Consider the following 12,468-nt stretch of genomic DNA (forward strand, 5'->3'; position numbering starts at 1 on the left):
CCGAGCTGGTGTAACCGACAACAGGCTGCTGGTGTTGTCTTGTTGTTTCTGGGTTCGTGTGATTGGCAGTGAACACCTGTACACCTGTGATATGACAGGTGAACAGGTAACAGCGCGATGAAGGAGACGCTATGTGAACCTGACATTTCTTAGGGCTGTACTGACTTTCCTCCGAGCGACAGATCGCAGAAGTTTGTTTTCTTTAATCGTGTCGCCGTTTTTTCGTCAGCTGTTGGTGCTGCAGACATCGACGGACTCATCAACGCGTTGATGTGTTTGACGTAATGCAGCAACTTTTTAGAAACGTGTTCATCACATAAATCGCATGTTGTCAGCTCATTCCATGTTTTCCTTAGATAATAACATCAACGTTTTTGTTTACTTTCTGCAGATTTGAAGGTATTCATTTTTTTTCAAATATGTGTTTATGTTTTATGGCTCCTCCCACCTCCTGCTGGCTTCAGCTGCTCTTTTGGACCGTAACGGTACGATGGGTCTGATCAATAATGAGGATCAATCATGGGGCTGTTCTTCCTGATAAGCGGTGCTCGTTGTTAAGTGTCTGATGAATGAAGCTCTCGTGGGTGTTTAACTGTGGGGCGTCTGTATTTGCGCACTCAGTTAATCTGAGCTTCATGAAGGCGCTCGGGGTCAGCAGGCTCTTCCTGAGACACAACACAGAGGGTCACAGCAGCTTTACTGCCTCCTTTATATTTACTGAGATCATGAATGAAACATTTTTATGCTGCTGTAAATCCAGAGCAGCATTTTGATATTTTCTTTTACTGAGTGTCTGCACGGACACGCAGCTACACTTTCAAAGATGTCAAACATACCAACATCAAATCAAATCAATATTATAACACAAACAACATGCAAACACCCCCCACACACATATGTATCGCTATAAAATAGTGGGAAAAGAAAATAATAATAAATATAATAATAATAATAATAATAATAATGAATAACTGCTATGACCGTCTGTCTTTTAGTGCAAGTATTTAGATTTCATGATTATTTTCTTTGTTCCCTGATTGCAAAGACTTTGAGGATCAATGTAATAAAAACACATAAATGACATATTCTACTGTGTGTTGGTTTAGTGCATGGCTCAGGGATCTGGTGACGGCTTAGACCCCACAGTGTGGAGCACATTTCTACTACAGAAAGGTTTTATGATTTTGACGCTCTGAAGCACCACTGATAAATGCACTTACGTGGGCTATTACGCCCTCACGTCTTTTAAAACTCTATTGTGGTAGCCGTGGTGATAAACATCTGCAGATACCCTCAACATCTGGAGCTTCTGATGCTTTCAGGCAGCTCCGGGTGGGAGATTTTGTTTGGTGGGGCTTCATATTTGAGAAGCTTCTGGTTTCTTTCTCTTACCAGCATCAGACACGGACAGGCCGACTCTGATCCAGCAGCGATTGTTAGGAACAAACTCTCATGAACGAGTGTTCCTCTGGAACATCAGCTTCTTTGTTCTACACCAGTTCTACTTATCAAAGGATTATTTATTTTTAAAGTTTCATTATTGATAAGTGAACGTCGAATTATCCTGTCTGTACCGGCGTGATTGTGACTGACACTTACTACCATGTTACTGCTTTTGACAGGAAGCTTGAATTTAATCATTTAACACTTCATTCAGACACCAAACAGATGCTGAACACAAATAATTGGAAGGATGGACAGACAGACGTCTCTGATGACCTCTCATATTTTATCTCCAAAGCAATAAGCCTTGGGCTGCCCTGCTGCAATGCATTATGGGATCATCCACAGCCATGTCCTGCCCTTTAGGGAAATTAATTCATCTGTGTGTGTGTGTGTGTGTGTGTGTGTGTGTGTGTGTGTGTGTGTGTGTGTGTGTGTGTGTGTGTTTTACCTGAAATCGCCTCATGTCTCGTGGGTTTCCTGCATTTTTCAGGCAGTTCTGGTTACACTTCAGAAAAAACTTGAGAAAAAACCTGCAAACACACAGATGAGGTGTGATCAGGGCTGATTGCATATCTATTAACCAGTAATAGACACACACACACACACACACTAAGATCAAACTGGATGATCTGCTGTACACAAATGTGAAGCTGGGGGGAGGAATGCTCTACTGGAAACCATCTCACAGGTTAAGATCAAAAGGCTGGAGCTGTTTGGAGTGCACGCTGTTTGATCAACATGTTACTTCTACAATAAAGGTTTGAGTATTCAAGAGAGGTTTAATTATATGAGCACCGAATCCAGGGGCGATCCTAGACTGTCAAACAATATTCAAGAGTAAATGATGTGATAGTGACGGGACTGGAAACCAAGCATCAGACATATGCACGGGTAGCAGCGTCAGAGAGAGGGGAGCCACACGAGCAAGAGCTACGGAAGAGCAGGTGATGGCATCTTCAAAACCAAGGGTATCGAAATGGACAGTAAAAATATTGAGGGATGCCATCCTCTTCCAAGGAAAAACAAAAATCAAATACCTGCCATTATCATTCGTTTTGTTAATAGAAAACAGAAAAAAGAACTGCTCAAGCGAGGAAGAAAGCTAAAGGGTACAAATGTTTATTTAAACGAACACCTAATCAAGAAAAATGCTGACATTGCAAGACAAGCAAGGATATTAAGAAAACAGAAGAAAATACAGTGAACTTGGACGTCAGACTGTAAAATATTCATTGAGTTAAATGGAAGACCAGAGCAGGTTCTAGTCATCACAGAGATGACGGACCTACAAAAATAAAACTGATAAGTCAGAATGCAAAGCAGTGCTAAATATGATGGGACTAAGTTGCACAAACAACTCAGATGTCTGACAGTTTTCAACTAACAACTCATAGATATTGACAATAGGACATTGTGTATGACAGCAACATAGATCCTGATTGTAATTTCTTTAACAATAAGACAAATGAATGCAATTATTATACAAATGAGCAACTTAAAAAGAAAATCAAGGTAGAAACAGGTATAACAACGGTTCACGTTAAAAGTCGAAGCTTATATGCAAACTTTCAATCCATCAAAGAATATATAACACACTTTAAACAGCCATTCAAGGTGATAGGGTTAGGGTAGGCTTTATAACCGTAACCCATATCAGAGACCTGGATAACTCCTGGAAAAGAAGAAGACTTTAAAATGAATGGATATGAATTCCTTCATGTAGACGGGATCAACAAGAAGGGAGGTGGGGGGGCACTTTACATCGATAAAAACCTAAAGTACGACAGAATGGGAAGAACGACGACTGTTACTGATGGCGTGATTGAATGTTTAACAGTGGAAATAAGTATGGAAAAAAGGAAAAACCTAATTGTCAGTTGTATATACACAACACCAGGATCTAAGATTGAGATATTTAAGGATAATATGGAGGACTTATTTACAAATATAAAGCAGAAAAGAATGTTTATTTGTGGGGACTTTAATACTGACTCATAATAAGAGTACAGCAGAATTTATTGACTCCATGTACAGCATCGGTTTATTTCCACTGATAACAAGACCGACCAGAATAACATCTCATTGCGCGACTCTATTACATAATATATTTACAAATATAATAGAAGAAAATATAAAAGTGGGCTGTTAGTCAGTGATATAAGTGACCATTTACCAGTCTTTGCATCTTATAATTGCCATTATAAAGTGAACAACGATGGACAAAAGAATAAGAACAGAGAAGACGTTAAACTGTCTTAGAAATGAACTTTTAAAGCATGATTGGAATATTGTATATAAACAAACATAAGTTAATAAAGCTTACGAAGTATTTTTAAGAACATTTAACACGTTACTTGATAAAAACTGCCCAGTAATTGAAATCGACAGGAAACACAACTATGCAGGAAAACCACGGAGGACTAAAGGACTACAAAATGCCAGCAAAAACAAAGAATCCCCTATATCGAGAATTCATAAAAAAGAGAACAATAGAAACTGAAAGGAAGTATAAAACTTACAAAAATAAATTAACTAATATAATGAGATCCTGTAAAAGAGAGTATTTCATAAAAAGGTTGGAACACTATAAAGATAACACAAGAGATATCTGGAACGTATTAAACAGTATAATCAAAGATGAATCAGGGAATAATGATTACCCTGGGTACTTTATAGAGGGACAAGAAGTATTAATAACATGGAAGAGATAGTAAATGGCTTTAATGAATTCTTCGTAAACATGGGGCCAAAACTGGCAGAAGAAATAAAGGTTGATGGGACACTGGTGAAAATACTGAAAGCAATAGAAGCTCAACGTTTTTAAGAGCAGTGGAAGAGAAAGAGCTTCATGACATAGTTAGAGAACAAGACCAGTGCAGACTGGAATGATATTGATATGGTAACAGTAAAGATTGATGGTGTTGTAAAACCATTAAAACATATATTCAACTTGTCGTTTCAAACAGCGGTTTTGCTAAAGTTGTTCCCATTTACAAAACCGGTGAAAGGCATCACTTTACAAACTATAGACCAGTGTCAATACTCTCCCAGTGCTCTAAGATACTGGAAAAACTCTTCATAAAAAGATTTGACAGTTTTGTGGAAAAACATGAATTACTGACAGATAGTGAGTATGGGTTCAGATCAACAGGTCAACAGCTTTGGCACTGATAGATTTAATGGAAGAGATAACAGAATGTGTGGATAATAAGAGGTACGCACTCGTTTTCTTACATCTAAAGAAGGTGTTTGATGCTGTTAATCATGAAATTCTAATAACAAACTGGAAAGGTGTGGGTTTAGGGGAGTGGTTTTGGACTGGGTAAAAATCTATGTAGGGAATAGGCAACAATATGAACAAATAAATGAATATAAATCTAATTTGATGGCTATAGCTTGTGGAGTACCTCAAGGTTCAGTACTGGGTCCAAAAATGTTTATTATGTACTTAAATGATATTTGCACAGTCTTGGAGATTTTAAAGGTTGTAATATTTGCAGATGACACAAATATACTGTGTTCAGGTGTGGAGTTGCCACAGGTTTTGAAGATGATCACACAGGAATTAACGATATTAAAGAAATGGTTTGATATAAATAAATTATCATTGAATCTCAATAAAACCAGATTCATGTTGTTTGGAAACCAAAAGAAAAACATCAAAGTAGAAATATGTGTTGACAATGTATGTTTAGAAAGAGTAAATGAAATAAAATGTCTTGGTGTGATCATTGACCACGAGCTGGAAGCCACACAGCACCGATGTTCGGGGGAAACTGAAACGGGGCCGTCGTGGGGAAAGCAAAGCACATGTTGGATCAGAAAGCCCTGCACATGTTATACTCTGCTTTACTACTGCTGTATATGAGCTACTGTGTCGAGGTCTGGGGAAACATACAAAAGTAACACACAAACAATAACTATAATACAGAAAAGGGCCATCAGATTAATAATAATGTGGGGTACAGGGACCATACAAATGCACTCTTTGTCAAAATGCAAGCTTTTAAATTCCAAGACTTGGTGAAGCTTTAAACAGTGCAAATAATACATAAAGTAAGAAATAAATTGCTTCCAAAAGAAATCTGTAAATTGTTCATAGAAAGAGACGGTGGGTATAACTTAAGAGGGAAGTGGGATTTAAAACTACAAAGTGCTAGAACGACTTTAAGAACGATGTCTATCTCAGTTGCAGGAGTTAAATTATGGAGCAGACTAACAGAAGAAATAAAAGACAGTAAAAACATAAACCCGTTTAAATTAAAATATAAAAACCTAATTTTAAATAATTATAAGCATGAAGAAAACAGGGTTAACCCAGGACGGTGATGTTGCTGGTAATGGTGTTGTTGTTCTTTTTGTTTGTTTGTTTGTTTGTTTGTTTGTTTTTTCCATAACTTGTGAATCTGCAAATTTACACATTGTGTCTTTTTCATATGAAAGAAACTGTACTGTGGTGGGGTTTGATTATTTCTTGTTTTTGATTTCTGTATGTTTGTTTTGTTTTGCTTTACTTTTGTTTCATATGTTGTTTGTTTAATTTAAGACTAAATAGAAAATTAAATGAATGAGAGGTAAAACTTGAGGGGGTGGGGACAAATAAGTAAATACTTCTGCTCCTTTTCACACAGATAATGGAATGATATTTTGTAATGATTGTGAAGGCACGTTTGAAATGTTTGAAATAAAAATGAACTGAACTTAGTTCATCTGATTTTTCTTTTCTTGTTGTCTCATTTAAACAGCTTTTATTCAAGAAAAGTTACATAACAATGGTCTCTGTCCCTTTGTACAGTGCAGGCACATCCATGAGTTTGTGTTTTTAAACAAAAAGTGATTGAAGTTACTCAGTCTGTGTTTCTATGACGTCCTTTTAATGTCAGGTCATCCTCTATGAAACAGAGGTTGAGATAGTTTGTTGTAGAGAACCTTGGAAGGTGACGGAGTAAAACCTGTTCAGCTAATCAAATCACTGTTGTCATGCATAAAACATGCCTGAAGTTACCTGTGCTTTCTCCTGATTGGTCCAGGTTTGTTTAGCGTGGTAAGACAGATTCACGGACGTGTTTAATGTTGGAGAACAAAACATGAAACTGTCTGAAGCACGTGTCACACTAAAACATTTAAAGTGTTCAACCACAGCTTATTACTGGCTTTAGGATGAGTTTGGTTTTAACAGACAGCTGCTGACCAATCAGAGTTCACAGATGCGTCCTATGTTTCAGAGTGTGGATGACATATTTACTCTGGCTCAGGATGTTTGTGTCTGTATGTCTTACAGTGGGTAAATCCAAAGGACGCGCTCTCTGTCATCCTGTCAGCTGTAACCCTGAGCACTCCCTCCCTCTCTCCTCCTCCGCTGTCATCCTCTCCCAGGAGAGACGGAGGGATGAAGGAGAGAAGACAAAGAGCCGAGACTACAGCCGCATCCGCACTCCAACCCCAACGCCAGCGTCTCCTCCACTCAGCCCCACCAGCCTGCTCAGGTCCCATGTTCAGAAACACCGTCTCTGCTTTCTACAGTTTTACAAAATACTGTGATGCCAGCTGTCCGGATGGGTGCGTGTGGAGGGTCAGTACCGCAGCATCACAGCGGTTTCCACGGTAACGGGTTGTAAACACGCACACACATAGAAGGACAAAAAAGACAGAACTCGCTCTAAGGCGATGTGTCTGGTCTCTAAGGGTCTCAGCAGTATTGATTACCCAGCATTCCTTGCAGCTTGTCTCTAATGAGCCTACAGAAGGACAAAGTGCTGACAGTGGCACACACACACACACACACACACACACACACACACACTCTGAGCAGATGTTCTGTAAACAAATTGAGCTTTTCCAAACGAAGTTCAGCACCGCAGACTGAAATCACTTTTACACTTTGAGTCAATAATCAACATGAAAGACTGACTGCACACCTGAACAGGTGAACATCTCAGCTGTTTGATGTGAGAAGTTACTTTAGATCAAGGAAACAAAAAGTTCATAAAGAAGAAATGCCTCAACATGAGGCTCGACCGCAGGTTGACACTGAGAGATTCACACAGCATCATCCATCAGTAACCACGGTAAGTGTTTTATACACGTGCAGGAGTTCAGATTTTTCCTGTCTGTTTAGTTTTTCAGGTACGCGCTGCTGCTTCAAACGGAGAAAATAAAGGTGAGATGTTAACCCTCACTACCCTAACAAGGTCGGCCGGCGACCAAGGCTCTGATCGCCTGTAATTAAACATATTCTACTTACAAAGTTATCTACAAATACTGGAAAGGAAGTACGCTAGATTAAGAACAATTAACAAGTCTGCTTTGTACGGGAAACAGAAATACTGCGTGAAAATTTATATGGTGTGTAAATAAGTTTAACACGTGCATTAGTAATTTTAGGCAGCGCAGAATTTCTCAGGAATTTTGCAGAAGAACAATATTCTGCCCAACTTTCAGGTGTTTTAGGCTGCGTTCACACTGCAGGCCAAAGCGCATCAAATCCGATTTTTCTGACCCTGTGTGACCCATCTATCCGATCATGGTGTGACAGTGTGAACGGCACAAATCCGATATTTTCAAATCCGATCTGGGTCACTTTCGTATGTGGTGCTGAATCCGATACAAATCAGATGTTTTAGAAAGCGACTGCTGTTTGATGGTCATGTCGCATTAAATCTGTCTTTTACGTCACCGACACAAGACAGACACCAATTATCAGCGCCGGAGAAGACATCGCGAACGCTTCCTGGCCATCCCGTGTAGATGTCAGTGAAACTGTTGGGAAGACAACGTTTGAGAAACGTGAACATTTTATTTGTACTGTATAATCTGCAGATTCTGACAGAAATCTGCAGCTATCCTCTGAAGCACCGCTCCTCTAAAACAGCAATAAGGATCATTGTTAGGTTATTTACATTATTATGTCAATAACAAAATAACTTAAAGCAAAAATTGGGAAACGTAAAGTCTGAAGTCTTTATATTAAGGCCATCAGTCAAACAACACTGTTTGCTCTGGGTCTAAACAGAGCCGTTGTGTGTGACGTCTTCTTTTGCGCATGCGGCCGCTTTGAGCGTTCACACTAGAGCGCGTTTGCTGTCACATTTTATTTGTAGTGTGAACGAGCAGACAAAAAAATCGGATTTGATCAAAAAATCTGAATTGAGCATCAAGACCTGCAGTGTGAACGTAGCCTTACTTACCTGTGGCAACCTTTTGAAACTTTGTTTGAACAGTGATTGTCAGAGACATTAGACTTCATCACTGGAAGGTCACATAATAATTTAATAAAAGCAGAGTTGGATAATAAGAACATCCATCGCGCTCGTCACCATAATGAATTTTAAATAAAATTTAAAAATATGAAACACGAGGATTAATTTACTCAAAAAGTACAAAAATGTTTCTGACGTAAGACGAGATAATAGGGTTTTTTTCTCTGTAAAGTTACCATGACAGTATCATTCTGTCTTTGTTTCCCGTAAACCTCGTGGTTAGCTCATTTTTAAGGTCTGCCTACCTTTGAAGGCAAATATAATGAAATTATAATTTCAAATAAAATACAATTAGATTTAATTAGAGAGGAACTCCACCCTCGGTCCTGGGCTGCATCATTGAGTGTTAACAGGAAAATCTCCGTATTTAACACACGGCTGAAAAAGCCGTGGACGCCGCGCGGCTGATTCATGGATGTTAACAGGTTTACTCCAGCGTGGGACACGAATCACGCTCCGACCACCGGCTCTGCTGGCCGCTGACACAGGTGGCGTAGAGATGTGAACGCCAATGCAGAAACCACGTGGGTGCAATAAGAACGCAGTGGTTATCGCCATGGTTACCACAGTTATTTTTGTTTCCTGTTCCTCTCTCAGCAGGAAGTCCTGCTTATGTTTGTCTGAAGATAACCTCTGTCTGTCAGCGCGACCTCTGACCTCTGATCGGCTGCTCGTACACGGTCTTATCGCTGTGCGGTCTCAGCTGATCGTGCTCTTATCTTCAGACACACACGCTCCATCCGTCTCCACCCTCCTCCTCCTCGTCTTCTGCGTTTCCCCGAGTATTTCCTCGCCAGCGATCGAGGTCATAAATCTACACACAGCACAGATTAAGCTTTCAATTTGTTATGTGATAAGCAGAGAAGACCTGACACACACACACACACACACACACACACACACACACACACACACTAGCTCATATTTACGAGCAGCAAATTAGGACGCACCGCAAATTTATCTCCTCGAAGAATAGAAGTCAAACACACACTGACACTGGGAACACACACACACACACACACACACACACACACACACACACACACACACACACATACAGACACACACACTGTGATGGAGTTAATATGCTCTATGAGGTAGAAAATGTAGTCGCAGAGTGAGGACGAATTATACTGACGGTAATGTACTGCCTCCCTGTGTGTGTGTGTGTGTGTGTGTGTGTGTGTGTGTGTGTGTGTGTGTGTGTGTGTGATTTACGTGCTGCTGGCAGCTCTGTCTGTTAATCTGATGCGAGTCATTTGCGCTGCTCTCTCTCAGGTTCATCTTTGCTTTAAAGCAGCTGCTGCCTTTAAACACTCTTCATCACCTCTGTTCACACTCTTCACCTGTTTCTCTGCACACAATCATCTTTTTATCAGTTCTCATAAATAAAGACAAACATGTTGTCTTCACACCAACAGGAGAAGATCAAACACGCTGCAGATGCACATATCAAAAATCTAAGTGAATACTGCAACACAAGTCCGATTTCCAGGAGCGGTGGAGTTCGCCTGTGCAGTTGTTTAAAGTCAAATGTATACAGTGAAGTAATGACTGCTGAGTTTGTATTGCCTGCCTTTGTTTAGAAACTAGAGTCAGTACAAAGGCAAAGAATCAAAACCATCAACACAGATTTATGTTCACTGAGATCAGCTCAGTAACGCCGACACGAGCGTGAACCTGAGCGAGCCCACAGGGTCAGAGCACAGCCGTCTCTCTGCTGATTCACAGAGAAAAAACTGTCTGAAGGTTTTATGTGGTTTCATTCTCAGATCTGACATACTTCAAGGTAAAGACGCCTTGAGACACAGAAACTGGAGAGGTTTGTGGCAGCGGCCCAGGGGCTGTATTGACATGAAGACATATAAAGCAGTTTGTCGCTTGAAGTGACGTTTTTGGTAAAATGAGTTCTTTAAAGAGCCAAAAACGACTGAATATGAGCAGAGAGTACGAACATGCTGAGGGACTGGCTGTGTTAGTTCAGTGACAGAGTCACAAACACGTGTGTACACTCATGTCTGCATTTAGATTTAGTTGAATACAAACACAATGATAGCAGAAGAGCTGCCACGTGCACAGACAGAGAGGACCAATGACAGGCTTCAATCTGTGCTCACATTTGCAGTTTTGTCTATTTGACACTTAAAAAAAAAAAAAGCAAAATATTTTAGGAAATATTTGTGCGTGTTTTCTTGTTTGTTACTTGAACACTAAAGTATCTGTCCAATGAGACGACAGTGGCCCCCGGCTCATTTAAGTTTGAGACCCCCGATTTATGGGCAGTAATATACTTTAATAAGCAGTAAGGCTTCACAGAGATTAAATAGGAAACAGCTGCTGGATATTAAATAGCAGCGGGCAGGTAGCATAAAGGAGGGGAGTCACAGGGTCACAGAGAAGAGGGGCAACCAATCGTCAGTCAGTGTATTCGATCATAACCAGCCAGCATCCGCAGACTGTCAACAGACAGAAGCAGCAGCTCACTAACAGCTCAGCGTTTACCTGACCGACCTGCTGAACGTTCACGTTTCTCTTAGAAATAAACGCCAACCGTCAGCCGTCTGATCTTCATTCTGTTCAGCCTGAGTCCAGCTGCTCAGAGGAAGCTCCATAACTTCACTTCACGTTAATCGGAGGGTTTAAATTTAAGTAGGAGACTCTTGAACCTGGCACCTCTGACTGCAGGCGCTTACTGTTGTTTGCTGCTTCTACAATTCAAGCACCACAACAGGACAGTGAATCAGTACTGCTGCTTTCTGTTTGTAAAACATATTCAGTATCATAGAACTTTGCTCATTTTTGACATACCTTTGTTACCTTTGTGATCTTTGCTAGTACACATCGAGCAGCAGATATGCTGACCCTGACTCTACAACCAAAGACTTAAACACTGATCATCAGCCTGCAAAGGTATTCATCCATCATTTATTCAGTTCAGGTTGGCGGGAGCTCGGGCCAGTCTGGACAGAGCGGTCACCTGTGTCGTTTTAAAAAGAGCGTACAGAGGAACGAGTGTTTGTTTCTAGAGACGATTCTGAGACTGAAGCTGAGTGTGTCTGCGACCTCAAGGGTCAGCAGCAACAGGAAACAACACCACGCGATTAGCCTGATGAATCCGCTTCACTCGACCTCTGACTTTTGTTGTAATTGGAAACTAGAGAAGCTGTCAGGCAGCAACATAGTGCTCTGCATGTTCTTAGCGTGTTCCCAGTGAGCTGTGACTGTGTCCTTGTCTTGTTCTCTCTTCATCTTCCTGTTTATTTATCTCAGTTGTTGTTGATGCGTCCTTGGAGTGTTTACTAAGTGCTGTCAGAGCGTTTGTTAGCGTGTTGTGCTAGCACTCTCTGTATGTTTTATTCATGTTCTTTATGTCAGTTTTAATTAGAAAATGATCCCCAACGAGCTGCATGACAAAAACACACCAGCAGAACGAGCAGCACCCACACCCAGAACCTGCTGTCGTCTTGTAGTCTGCTACTGTGTCGGGCTGCAGGCACCGTTTATATAAGACCAGTCTAAATTTACCCACTGTGACACATCGACTGCTGTTAGGGATGGGACTCGAGAACAGTTCTTGTAGAGAGCCGGTTCTCGGTAGTCTAATTCCATGGAGTTGTTAGTCTGCCTACCGAGCCAGCTTATCGATCCTGAATCAGCTGATTTCAGTTCTGTGTCGGTGGAAGAAAATAGCGCCGCAGTCTCCAGCTGTTATATTTTTATTACACAAAAGATGAGACGATAGAGTGACGACTGCTCCAGAACA

The 12,468-nt window shown here is 40.6% G+C and overlaps 1 protein-coding gene across 1 annotated transcript in view; it reads right to left on the reverse strand.

Annotated features, from left to right (window-relative positions):
• The window catches only part of LOC146380994 (transcription factor COE3-like), a 59,944-nt gene that overhangs the window by 32,040 nt on the left and 15,436 nt on the right, over nt 1-12,468 (reverse strand). The window contains exon 6 of the mRNA XM_084938569.1: nt 1,895-1,976. Coding sequence (XP_084794695.1) covers nt 1,895-1,976 — 82 coding nt within the window. The remainder of the gene's footprint in view (nt 1-1,894; nt 1,977-12,468) is intronic.

Source organism: Perissodus microlepis, chromosome 8 (genome assembly GCF_051167445.1).
Source record: "Perissodus microlepis isolate ML-2025 ecotype Zambia chromosome 8, ASM5116744v1, whole genome shotgun sequence".
Classification (NCBI taxonomy): Eukaryota; Metazoa; Chordata; class Actinopteri; order Cichliformes; family Cichlidae; genus Perissodus; species Perissodus microlepis.